Consider the following 13,233-nt stretch of genomic DNA (forward strand, 5'->3'; position numbering starts at 1 on the left):
GATCAAAACTCTGCAGTCCTGTCACATCCAGTCGTGAATGGTGATGGACAATTAAACAATTCACTGGAGGAGGAAATTACCATCTCCAACAAGAGAGAATCTAACTATCTTCCCTTGGCATTCAATGGCATTACCTTCACTGAATCCCCCACTATCAACATCCTGGGGCTACCATTGACTCGAAACTGAACCAGAACCAGCCATTTAAATACTGTGGCTCCAAAACCAGGTCAAAGGCTGGAAATCCTGTGGCGAGTAACTCACCTCCTGACTCCCCAAAGCCTGTCCACCATCTACAGGTCAGGTATATGATGGAATGCTTTCCACTTGCCTGGATGAGTGCAGCTCCAACAACACTCAGGAAGCTTGACACCCTCCCTAACAGCACTGTGGGTGTACCTACACCACCTGGACTGCAGCGGTTCAAGAAGGCAGCTCACCACCACCTTCTCAAGGGCAATTAGGGATGGGCAATAAGGAACGTAGGAACAGGAATGTCTCCGCCATTCAATACAATCATGGCTGATTGAACACTTCAATGCCTTTTACCCACACTATCCCCATAACCCTTTACGTTATTGTTAATCAGAAATATATCAACCTCTACCTTGATCGCACTCAATGACTGAGCTTCCACAGCCCCCTGGGGTAGAGAATTCCAAAGATATTAATTATTAATTGAGTTTAAATTCCACCAACCGCTATGGTAGGATTTGAATCCGTGTCCCTAGAGTATTAACCTGGGTCACTAAATTACTAGTTCAGTGACGTTACCACTATGCCACCATCCCCCCAGTGCTGGCCTAGCCAGCAATGTCCACATCCCGTGAATAAATATTTTTTAACATCTGGGACAAAACAGTTGGCACCCCATCAACATTAAACATTCACTCCCTCCACCACCAGTAGCAGCAGCGTGTACCATCTACAAGACGCACTGCAACAACACACCTTTTGATAGGCCTTCCAAGTCCACGTCCTCTACCACCTTGAAGGACAAGGGCAGCAGATAGATGGGAACACCACCACCTGGAAGTTCCCCTCCAAGTCACTCACCATCCTGACTTGGAAGTATATCGGCCGTTCCTTCACTGCCGTTGGGTCAAAATCCTGGAACTCCCTCCCTAACAGCACTGTGGGTGTACCTACACCACATGGACTGCAGCGGTTCAAGAAGGCAGCTCACCCACCACCTTCTCAAGGGGCAATTAGGGAAGGATAATCAACGTTGGTCCTGCCAGCCTTGTTCACATCCCACGAAGGAATATTAAAAAAATGAGTTAGAGTGTGCATATTGCCTTTTGCTGCATATTATACGAAACACATAATTAAGAACGTAGAAACAGGAGGAGGTCTTTCAGCCCCTTGAGCCTGTTCTGCCATTTAATGAGATCGTGGCTCACCTGTATCTTAGCTCCATAGGCCTGACTTAGTTCCATAACCTGCAATACCTGGCCTAACGAAAACTACCCATCTGACTTTGAAATTTTCAGTTGTCTCCTAGTTCCAGTAGTTTTTTGAGAAAGTGTCCTCTAGATTTCCACTAGCCTTTGTGTGGAAAAAGTGCTTCTTAACGTTAGCCTTCAGTGAACTACCTCCAATTTGAAGGTTATGCCTCCTGGATCTGGACTTCCCTCACTAGAGGAAATAGCTTATCTACCCTATCAATGCTTTTGATCACCTAAAACACTTCAATTAAATCATTCCTTAATCTTCTATGCTTAAGCGAACAGAAGCCTCATCTGTAGAACCTGTCCCCCTGATTTAAGCCCTTTAACCCAACTTGTACAAAAACAGAGACTCACATAATAGGCAGAAGCTAAAAGTTAAAATCCCTACGATATTAAGTGACTTCAAGACAGGTTAATTAACCATTTCCTAACTATAATTATGAGGGGAGATTTGTTGGAAATATTTCTACTGGAGCAGAGAAGGTCCAAGGGGAGATTTAATCGAGTTTTTTTTTAATTTGCAGTAGGTTTTGATGGACTCTATAAGGAAATGCAATTTCCTCTGGTTGGGGTGTCAAGTGCTCAGGATTCATCAATTTACATGCTTCACAAAGGAAGTAAGGCCAGTGGTTAGGATTGCCTTTGTTGGAGGGTTGTTGGAACTTGGAACACCTTTTCCACTGGGAAAGGCTAATGGAAGAGACCATCACTCCTTATAAAAGAAAATTGCCTAAGTGCTTGGAGCAGAGGAACGCTGAAGGAGAGCGGCATTGTCTTGTGTTTCCTGAGAAACAAGTCAACGACAATCGGCCAAATGACCCCCCTTTCTGTGCAGCAAGCGTCTGCAGTTCTCGGGTTCTAAACAGGCAGTAAGTAGAGGGAAAGAGCGAGACAGAACTTAGAGCGTTGCTTCAGTAAGTGTCTTGGAACACTGGTGATATGTATTCAAGATCATCGCAAATGTGTGAACGTGCAGGTTATGAGGGCGGCACCCCTATCCTTTATCTATATTTGCTCTCCGATGATCTCTTTTTAATTCTGGTTTTTGTCCACTGTCGAGGAAGGTTTCCTCACTGTCATGTAACGTATTTCTTAAACTTCTTAGAAAGAAAGAGCTTGTGTTTCTATCTCCCCTTTCACAATGTCCAAAGCACTTTCGAGGCTTGTTGGAAACGTGGCCGCCAATTTGCACACAGCAAGGTTCCCACTAACTGGGATGTGGTAATGGCCCAGATAATCTGCCTGCTTTAAACGATTCAGGTCAGGAAACTCTTTGAAATACTGGTGTGGAATTTTCTCCATCCAGCTGAGAAGCCCGTTGGGGTGGGTGGGGGTGGGTGGGGAAGGGGATCTCAGCTGAAAGATGATGTGCTCTCAGTCCCTGTGCTGGAAAGTCAGTCTAGATTTTACTTCTCTGTTCGCCTCTCTCTCTCTCCCTCTGTGTTATCTCTTGCCTGACTCGTTCTTGTCTTGCTTTCTAGATGTCTCCACTGCTCAAAGGCAAAGCCCTTTGTACTGGCTGTAATCCAGTTAACCCCTCCCTCTCCCCAGTCATGGTTATCCCCACCTTTGACTATAGTTCCCTGGACCACCCAGGCATCTCACATGTGAGCAGCGCAGTATTGCATCCTGTTTCTCACACCCCTCTTTGTTCGAATGATGCTCCAACCCACAACCTCTGCCCATTGAGCCACACCCAACCGTGCGCCACCCGATATCACCTTTACGAGTACATGTATTGCCTGTCATGGCTCTCGCTCATGTGGACCTTCCGTAGATCTCCTCAGCTTATGCTGAGCTTGCCAGCTTCTACATGTTGGCTGTGTCGCCTGTGGCCTAGGGAAAGGGAACAGGTACCAACGTTAGAAAGAGGCCATTCAGCCCGACCAGTCCATGCCAGCATTCCCCCTCCATGCAAGCAAATAGTTGCACTAAAGAAGAAGGAAAAGGCTTGCATTTCTGTAGCGCCTTTCATGACCTCAGGACTTCCCAGAGTACTTTTGAAGTGGTCACCACTGCAAAGTAGGAAAAGCGGCAGTCAGTTTGAGCACAGCAAGCTCCCACTAACAGCAATGTGAGAATGACCAGATATAACGCATTATTTTTAAATGATGATATTGAGTGAGGGATAATTGTTGATATTTTACCTTCCCTGTTCCCTTGTCCATTACTCTTCATCTATTTACTGCCCCTGATTGTCACCTAGAGAAGGCAGGACCGTGTCCCATCGCCTCTCAAACCTCAAATGTATAAACTGGAGGCCATCCACTTGGGTGAGGGGTTGGACAAGCCAACACCTACAGAACTGGCAGCCACTCCAGGAGATAAAGCCAAATTTAAAAAAAAGACAAGTTTAGCAGTTCAGCGAGAGCCAGGTTGATATAACGCAACATCCTGTAACGTGTGAGATTAGATCTCTGCTGGTTTCGAAATGGAGTATATGAAAACCTACAGCTCATTTGGATCATGGGGAGGCCATTCCTCCCCTCAAGCCTGTTCCAACATTCATGATCTGAGCCAAGTCTCTAAGCACCCACCTTGCCTCCATATCCCTTAATACCCAACGAAAACCTGCCTATCTTACTTTTGACATTTTCAATTGTGCTACAACCGCTGCATAGTTCACGTACTCTAGTCCGAAAATATCTTTTCCCCAGAATATGACCACAGTGCATATAATCTCACCTTTCACTTGTCTCCTATCATTTATTGAGCCAGTGGGACGATGTAGAACTGGGGTCTGTCAAACTCGGTCGGTTGATGGATTGTTTCCTGTATTGGTTTTAATTGGCTGAGGTGAGGAAGGGGAGGGGCACTCAGAGAGGAATTTTACAGGGTATTTTTTTCCCTTAGTGGCCGATTTCTCTCCATTTTTTTGCCTCTCCTGGGAGGTTATGCGGCTGCTAGGAGCAGAGCGGGAGGAGCTGGAGGCGTGTGGGAGGGAGCAAGTGTTTCAGGAATGAACTCCTCTCACCATGGTGCTCGAGGGACCAGTTACACATTTCTTGCCTATGAAGCTTGTGCCTCTGTAAACGCTTGGGCTCTCTCATTGGTGAATTATTCTAACGTCGTGGGAATCGCCATTGCCAAGAGTATCTTCGACTTTGAGCTTATCCTTCTTCTTAAGACTCACAGCCTAGCAGCTCCATCTAATCAATCTATAAGGTCCAAACTCCGTTTCCTAGTCAGCAACCCCATCCCTTGCCCTGGTAACCAGTCTAAGATTCAGCTAAGCCTGTTCACAACCGTGATGCCACATTGACCCCAAGATGCGCTTCCGACCTCCTATTCGCAGCATATGAAGGCCGTCTATTTTCACCATCGCGATGTCACCCACTTCCTCCCCTGTCTCAGTTCGGCTGTTGTTCAAATCCTCGTTCAGGCTTTTGTTACTTTTTGACTCGACTGGTCTCCCACGTTCTATTCTCTGTAGACCTGAGGTCCTCCAGAGCTTGGCTGCCCGTGCCTTAACTCACACCGAATCCCGTTCCGCTGTCACCCCTGTGCTCGCTGACCTACCTTGACTCCAGGTCAAGCAACGTCTTGATTTTAAAGTTCCCATCCTTGTTCTCAAATCCCTCGGCGTCCTCACCCCCCTCCCTGTCTCTGTCACCCCATCTGGCCCCACAACCCTCCAAGATATCCGCGGCCATTGAATTCAGGCCTGTTGTGCATCCCCGGTTTTAATCACTCCACCGCTGGTGGCCGTGCCTTCAGTTGCCTAGGCCTCAAGCTCTGGAATTTCCTGCCTATACCTCTCCACCTCACTTTCTTCCTTTAAGACACTGCTTGAACCCTACCTCACCGACCAAGTGTTTGGTCACCTGACCCAGTATCTCCTTATGTGGCTCCGTGACATACTTTTGTTTCATCATGTCCCTGTGAAGTCACTATGCAAATGTAAGTCAGTCTTTTGGTAGTACAGAACTTGAGTACTGCCAACAAAAGACATTGTGTCGAAGCTTTTCGTCTTGTCATCAGGACAAATCGCAAGAATACCAATGCTTGGCAGTTAACTGTCATTCATTGTTAACTGGTGCATTCTCCACGGCAATGCCTCTAAAAGTCAGAGTCTACTCGCCAACCAATCACCACTCTCTTCTCATACAGTATAAAGCTGTTGCTTTCCCTGACGTTGGTATGTTTTGCAATTGGTGGATGATGAGCGCAAGATGAAAAGCTTCGATAAAATGTCTTTAAGTATAAGTTGTTGTTGTTTTCCATGGCGAGGGAACATTTGTGGAAATTTTCTTCAGCGAGTCTTCACTTTCTGTTCTGTCAGCCAAACGATCCCACATTTCGGGTTTTGTTTATTTTCATATATATTTTCACAGCTGGATTCAGTGATGTTTCTGCCCCTATATCTTTCCGTACGTAGAGTTGAAAGGAAACTGGGTTTGGGATATATATATATATATACAATGTGGGCAACAGAAACACAAGTTGATTGCTATTATGTGACGGATATTCATGCGATAAATTTGGCACTCTAGGGTCAAAAGTGGAGAGCATTCGACCTTTCCGAGCATTGCAGGTGTTGGAAGCGCTAAATAAAAGAAATGCTCGCATTTATATTGCGCCTTTCTCTACCGCAGGACATCCCACAGCGCCCCACAACCAATGAGGCACTCTTTGAAGTGTAGTCGCTATCCTAATGTAAGAAACCGGCAGCAAATTTGTGCACAGTTAAGCCCCCACAAAGTGCAGTGTGATAACCTGCCTTGATTTGATATCTACCTGATGTTGTTTGAGGGATAAATATTGGTCAGGACACTGGAAAGCACTCTTATAATGCCGTGCGGTCCTTTACATCCAGACAATGGAGACTCTCAGTTGGGCATCTCAGCCTAAATGATATATTTTCACATAATCTGATCAGATGCGACATTACGTTGTTTGTGTCGACTTTGATATCTTTAAACCCTTTTTAAAAAAATTGCTGTAAAAAAGTACTGAGAGTGTCAGCCTGGATTGTCTGCTCGAGTCTGCACACTGGGACTTGAAGCCATGAACCTTGTGCCTCGGGGGTGAGAGTGTCACCCCACTGACCCACAATGAGTTATCACCAAAGTATGTTTTAAATTTTAATTTCTGCATTTTCCCAGTGCTGGACTCAACATGACATCCTGATTTTGATATCTGAAGAGGCAGTGTTTTGGAACAGTTTTCTAATAGAATCAGCAGACAGAGAGGATACAATAGTACTAGAGAAGTTTACAGTGCAGAAGGAGGCCATTTGGTCCATTGTATCTGTACCAGCTTTTTGCTAGAACAATTTGAAAGTAATATACAGCCTAGCTCTCTCCCCGCAGCCTTGTACCTTACGGTTAAAAGTACACTGTCTGGTTTTAATATGCTTTCTATAATTCCCTGCCCAAAACTGCACGTAGTATTGTAGCTGTTGTCTAACCATTGCCTTGAACAAGTTTCTTGTCACCTTCTTTGGTCTCGTACAGGAAGCCTCTGTTTATAAAACCCAAAATAGTATTGTATAAAACACTGATCAAACACCAGCCTCAAATGCTGTCATATGTTCACCTCTGATCACTGAGTCATGTGAGGATGTAACTGATCTCGGGATTAATAAGGGGCACAGGGCATCATGCTGGTAACGTCACTAGATTCAGTAATTCAGGGACCCAGATCCGTGGGTTCAAATCCCCTCCACAGTAGCTGGTGGAATTTCAATTCAATTAATTAATTTTTAAAACATTATTAATTGAATAAACAGCTATTCTCAGTCATTTTGACCATGAAACTATCATCAATTGTCAACTAATCATCAGATTTCCAGCATCCGCAGTATATTTTGCTGTTATCAATTGTCAACTAATGCCCCTTTAGGGAAGGAAATCTGCCATCCTTACCCGGTCTGGCCTACATGTGACTCCAGACCCACAGCAAATGTGGTTGACTCTTAATGGCTCTGAAATGGCTGAGTGGCGCTTTCAGTTCAAGGGCAATTTGGGATGGGCAAAAAATCCTGGCCTTGTCAGTGATGCCCACGTCCCTTGCAAGAACAAAGCTGGCATGTGGGGAATAAACTATGAATTGAAAGGAGAGATTTACGAAGCCGGAGTATGTGGAAAGCCAGCCAGTGTTTCCAAGAGTATGGAAGCAATTGTCAGAGTCGATGGAGGGGAGTTGTAGAATCTGAGAATGTTACCACTCTGCCTGTTTTCTCCATACTAGCCACTTTGTTCGAATGTGCATTTGGCCATAGCTTCCCCCCCATGCCATTTAATGTTCATGTTTTCCAAACGGGCATCTAATTGAAAGAATGTATGAAGCCTGTCACAGAAAAACAGTGTGTGGTGGAGATCTCCATATTCTGACCACCATCTGTGCCACTGTTCCTAACCTCCTCCCCTTGGAGCTTTTCCTGAATACAATAAATTGGTGCCCGTCGCTAACTATCACAGCGGCCACCAGAACCCGCCTGTTACTACTTGCCTCATGGTAACCCATCGGACCCAGAAGACCTCTACAAGGTCACCCTCTCAATCTTCGCAGCTCCTATGAAAACGTCAGCTCTAAGTGAATTGGTTTTGAGTGAATTGAAATTCTGTAGATATAACCAACTCATCTCTGGCAACGTCCTAGTGAGGCTCTTCCATTGTTTTTACGAGCTCCTTATAAATACTTAGCAGTGTAGGAACAGATGTAGGCCACTCAGCCCCTCAGGCCTATTCCTGCTGTACTCCTGTTATATTGCCTGATTGTGTAAACATTATCTCCTTGCTTAGTACACTATGCCCCCCACTTACAAAGCCAAGGTTTCTATTTGCCTATTTCTGGCCTTATGTACTGAGCTGAAAGATAGAGCAAATGGCTCAATGCACTTACCCAGCACCATAAATGTCCTCAGAAAATCCCAAAGTGCTTCATAGCCAGTGGAGCTCGATTGAAGTGTACTCAATATTGTATATATCGGAAATCACAGCAGCCATTATAAGAACGCTCAAGAAGCTGGACACCATCCAGGACAATGTAGCCCGCTTGATTGGTACCACACCCACAAACATTCACTCCCCCCACCACCAATGCACAGTGTGTACCATCTGCAAGATGCACTGCAGGAACTCACCAAGGCTCCTTAGACAGCACCTTCCAAACCCACAACCACCACCATCTAGAAGGACAAGGGCAGCAGGTAGATGGGAACACCACCACCTGGAAGTTCCCCTCCAAGTTACTCACCATCCTGACTTGGAAATATATCGCCGTTCCTTCACTGTCGCTGGGTCAAAATCCTGGAACTCCCTCCCTAACAACACTGTGGGTGTACCTACACCACATGGACTGCAGCAGTTCAAGAAGGCAGCTCACCACCACCTTCTCAAGGCCAACCAGGGATGGGTAAGAAATGCTGGCCCAGCCAGCAAAGCACACATCCCGTGAATGAGTTGAAATGAAATGAGCACAGCAAGTTCCCACAAACAGCAATGAGATCATGAGCAGAATGTTTCTTTGTGATATTGGTTGAGGGATTAGTATTGGCCAGGACAGCAGGCATAACTCCCTTGTGTTTCTTTGAAACAGTGCCATGGGATCCTTTACATCCACCTGAGAGGGAAAACAGTTCCTTGGTTTAATGTCTCATTTGCATGACAGCATCACCGAGAGCACAGTTCTCCCTTAGTACCTGCCATATTTAATAACCCTTCACTGTGGGAGGAGATTTGATAGAAGCATTATGAAGGGTCTGGACAGAGCAGATAGGGAGAAACTATTCCCATGGGTGGGAGGATCGAGAACCAGAGGGCACCAATTTAAGGTGATTGACAAAAGAACCAATGGGGACATGAGGAAAAACCTCTTTACTCATCGAGTGGTTAGGTTCTGGAATGCGCTGCCAGTGAGTGTGGTGGAGGCAGGTTCAATCATGGCTTGAGAATTGGATCATTGACTAAAGGTGAAAAAATGCAGGGCTACGGGGAAAAGCTAGGGGAGTGGAACTAGGCAAATTGCTCTCACTGTGTTCAAAATCCTGAAACTCCCTCCCTAACAGCACTCTGGGTGTACCTACACCGACATGGACTGCAGCGGCTCAAGAAGGCAGCCTCACACAATGCTAGCCTAGACAGCGATGCCCACATCTCACAAAACAAAAGGGAGCCAAATGGCCTCCTGTATGTGCTGTAACTATTCTGTGAAGGGGGTCTAGTTGTCAGCAAACACAAGTAAGGGGCAGGACAAGCTTCTCATGTCACAGATGGGTAAAGGAGTTTGTAAGGACAGGAGCAGCATTCACAAGATTTAGCAGGTGAGGGCCCCTCATTATTGCACAGACCTTCACTCCATTGGAGAGTGGTGGAAGGATTTTGCAAGTTGATTAACAGACTGCTTTCAGGCACAGGGACACTCCTTCCATGCCCCCACAAGTGCTAGAGCTGGACCTGAACTGAGGACCTTGTGGGTCTGAAGCAGGAAGCACTACCAAACTGAGCCACTTGGTGGGCGTAGTGAGTAGTTGGAACTGATCTAACTAAAAGGATGAGTTTGTTTACCTTTTCCTTTAAAAGCCTGACGTGCTTATGTTCTACTGTGTATATGCTGCCATTCTGGTTAGAAATTGAGATTAAGTGTGTGTGACAAACGCAGTACTGTAATTCTGACATTGCTTGTTTTACGGCCTGCTGGGAAAAGCACTACACACGCCTTTGATTCCCTCTTTCTCACCCGTTTCCCCATTCATCGTGTTATTTCTTTTCCTTTTTTTTTTACTCTCTGGCTGGTTCTATCTTCTGTAAATAAACTGAATCAAAACTTTGTCATGTTTGACAGCTGTGTGCAGAAATGCTACTGTAAGCCTCAGAGAGTTAACCAGCATGTGTGCAAGATGTCAGAACTATCCACCATTACCCTGTAAGTCAAAGTGAAACCTCCCTCCCCACTGAACTGATGTCTGTTGTGAAAGCATGTGTGGAATATTTGCTACGTTTACCTCTGTGTTTCTGGAAGAAATTAATACTCAACCTTCTGTCCAGTAGGGAGATAGAAACGAAAAGATTGGGGGGCAATAGTCGGTGGCCAAAATTGACCTTTCAAAGAGATTAGAGTTGTGGGGCATCGTCTTAAAGTTTACTTATAGAACCATAGAAGACTACAAGTACAGAAAAACAGGCCATTCGGCCCTTCTAGTCTGTGCCGAAATATTATTCCGCTATGGGGTGCCATTTATTCTGACTACCCTGTTTAGTTAGGAGATCAAGGATTGAGACCATAACTGATTCTACGAGTGTACTAGAAAAACAATTGTTAATTCAGCGTGACAGGTGAATGCCTTATCATCGAACAGCGCTGTGTCCAGCTGATTAGGTTTACTGTTGAGTTTGGATTTAACGGTGCTCGAGTGAAATGGCTTTGAACCGCAATCTGATTGGGTGGTTGACTATATCTAGATTTTATAATGTTGATGTATGAGATGCCTCCTGCACATTGTTGGGAAGAGAAAAGAAGGAACATGCACTTACATACCACCTTTCATGACCTCCAGACACCCCAAAGCACTTCACATTTAATGAAGTACTTTTAGTGACTGTTGTAGTGCAAGACATGCCAATCTATCGCCCAGTGAGATCAAACAAACAGCAATAAGATAAATGATTAGATAATCTGTTTTGGCAATGGTTGCTGAGCAATAAGTGTTGGTTAGGTCACAGGGGAGAAGTCACCAGCCCTTCGTCAAAATAGAGCCTGAGGTTCTTTCACACAGCTGGGTGGGTGTCTATGCCCTTGGTTTAGCATCTCACCCAATGGAGGGCACCTCTGGCAGTGCTACACTCCCACAGCACTGCGCTGGAAGTTCAAGTATCTGGCCTGGGGGGCTTGAACCAGCAAACCTTGGTATTTGGAGGCAAGAGAATTACCACTGCACCATTCGCAGCCACCAGTAATGGCGTACGATGCCTTAATGTTTGGTTTGGTTTAGTTGACGCATTGAATCAACTCAATCCTTATGGAGAATGGCCAAGTAGAAGTCATTCAAACATTTAGCTACAACTGGGAGGAGTGGAAACTTGTTGGTGCCCAGAATCAGAAGAACCCAGGCCCACCTAAAAGTGGGCCTCGGGCTTCTTGAATATTAATTAGTTGACCTGCCAGTGCCTGTCGCGCCTCAAGGGCGACAGCTCTCCTGTTTGAATTCTCAGCCTCAGTGGCAGCTGCCCCGAAGGTAAGTCCGAGGGCGGGAAGGGGATTGGGGAATTGAGTGGACGACGAGAGGGATGGGGGTGGGAGGAGGGCGATTGGATACCGAGAAACTGGGAGAGGTGTCTGCTGGCGAGAGCTTTGGAGCAGACACCTCACATGGTCCACAGGTTATTCTTGTTAATGAGGGGCTGACTGCCTTGTTTAACATATTCCCTTGGCCAGATGCCTACTCCAGACAGCTGTGGCTCAAAGGTGTGGGCGGGTTGGACACGGCCATCCCATTGCTAAATTTGCCCTAACCCTCAATATAACGCAAGACCCATTTTTATCTCTGAAACCCTTGATTCAGGGATTTGTATTAAGTTTCAAGCATTCTTACCCCCTACCACTACTAATACCCACTATTACGTAGCTCATGTAAAATATTATTTCTTCCTCAACAATTTCGAAGCCTTGATTGGGCGTTCTACAGAAACTGTCCACTTCTGTTGGCCCTTTAACCATTCTCCGAGGTGGTGGATTCACTATATTCCCACGATAGCAAATAGGCACTTAAGGAATAGGAGGAGGCCTCACAGTACCTCGGGCCTGTTCAGTTAGCTGATGGCTAATCTGAATCTTAACTCAATCTAACACCTTTGCTTCATAACCCTTGATATCTTTGCCTCATCAAAATCTATTGATCTGTCTTGGAATCTCCAGCTGACCCTCAGTTTGGTTTGTGGGGAACAGGATTCCAAAGTTCCACGACCAATTGTGTGAGAAATTGTCCTGTGATTTCACCTCTGATGTCCCTCTTGATTTGAATTGTCCGACTTAGAGGAAATGGTTTTGTCTTTTTCAGCCCTATGGAGTCACTTTGAACACCTCAATTAATCGGATCACCCTATTCTGAATTCTAGGGAATACCAGCTGTGTATAAGCGGCCACCTCCTCACAATTTAACCCTCAAAGCCCTGGTATCATTCTGGTTAATCCTTTCCATATTCTGTTAAGGGCCATTTATCCCCGCAGATGCAGCCTGACCTGGTCGAGTATTTCCAGCATGTTCTCTTTTTTATGATCCCACCTGAAGTTCAGCGCCCGACGCTGAATGCAGTACCTGGAGGCAGTGTGACCAGAGTTCTGTACAGCTGAAGCAGAATATCCTTCCCATTAAAATTCAACTCCCCTGAGACATTAGGAACATAGAAAATATCTACATTCGGCCCGGCCTAGAAAGAGCTGTGTAGTATAATTCCCACCTTCCAGCTTTTGGCCTGTAGCCTTGTCAGTTACGGCACCTCAAGTGCACATGCCACATTGTTTTTTAAACGTTATGAGGGTTTCTGCCCCTATCACCTTCTGGGTGAAAAAATAATTGCTTCTCAGCTCCCCTCTAATCCAATTGCAATACTCCTCCTGTGACGTTAGCACTATTAGCACAATGGATTCACTTTTATGATTAATATTTGCACCTGTACACTAGCTTTAAACAGTTTGTGTATACGAACACATAAATCTCTTTGCCTCCCAGTTCTCACCGATGAGAAAAAACCCTTCTTTGTCTCTCTCACATCCACAGTTGATCGCCTCATGGTGGTCAGCCTTGACCGTAGATTTACCCCGCTCGCTTAGTCCGCCTGTG

General features: G+C 45.6%; 1 protein-coding gene across 2 annotated transcripts in view; it reads left to right on the forward strand.

Moving 5' to 3' along the window:
• LOC144675995 (pituitary adenylate cyclase-activating polypeptide type I receptor-like) overlaps positions 1-13,233 on the forward strand; it is a 189,902-nt gene that overhangs the window by 157,162 nt on the left and 19,507 nt on the right. Inside the window, exon 12 of one of the 2 annotated variants that reach the window (XM_078536516.1) lies at positions 10,239-10,319. The exons of the other annotated variant lie outside the window; for it this stretch is intronic. Coding sequence (XP_078392642.1) covers positions 10,239-10,319 — 81 coding nt within the window. The remainder of the gene's footprint in view (positions 1-10,238; positions 10,320-13,233) is intronic. 2 annotated transcript variants of the gene reach the window in all.

The sequence above is a fragment of the Cetorhinus maximus genome, chromosome 3 (assembly GCF_964194155.1).
Source record: "Cetorhinus maximus chromosome 3, sCetMax3.hap1.1, whole genome shotgun sequence".
NCBI lineage: Eukaryota > Metazoa > Chordata > Chondrichthyes > Lamniformes > Cetorhinidae > Cetorhinus > Cetorhinus maximus.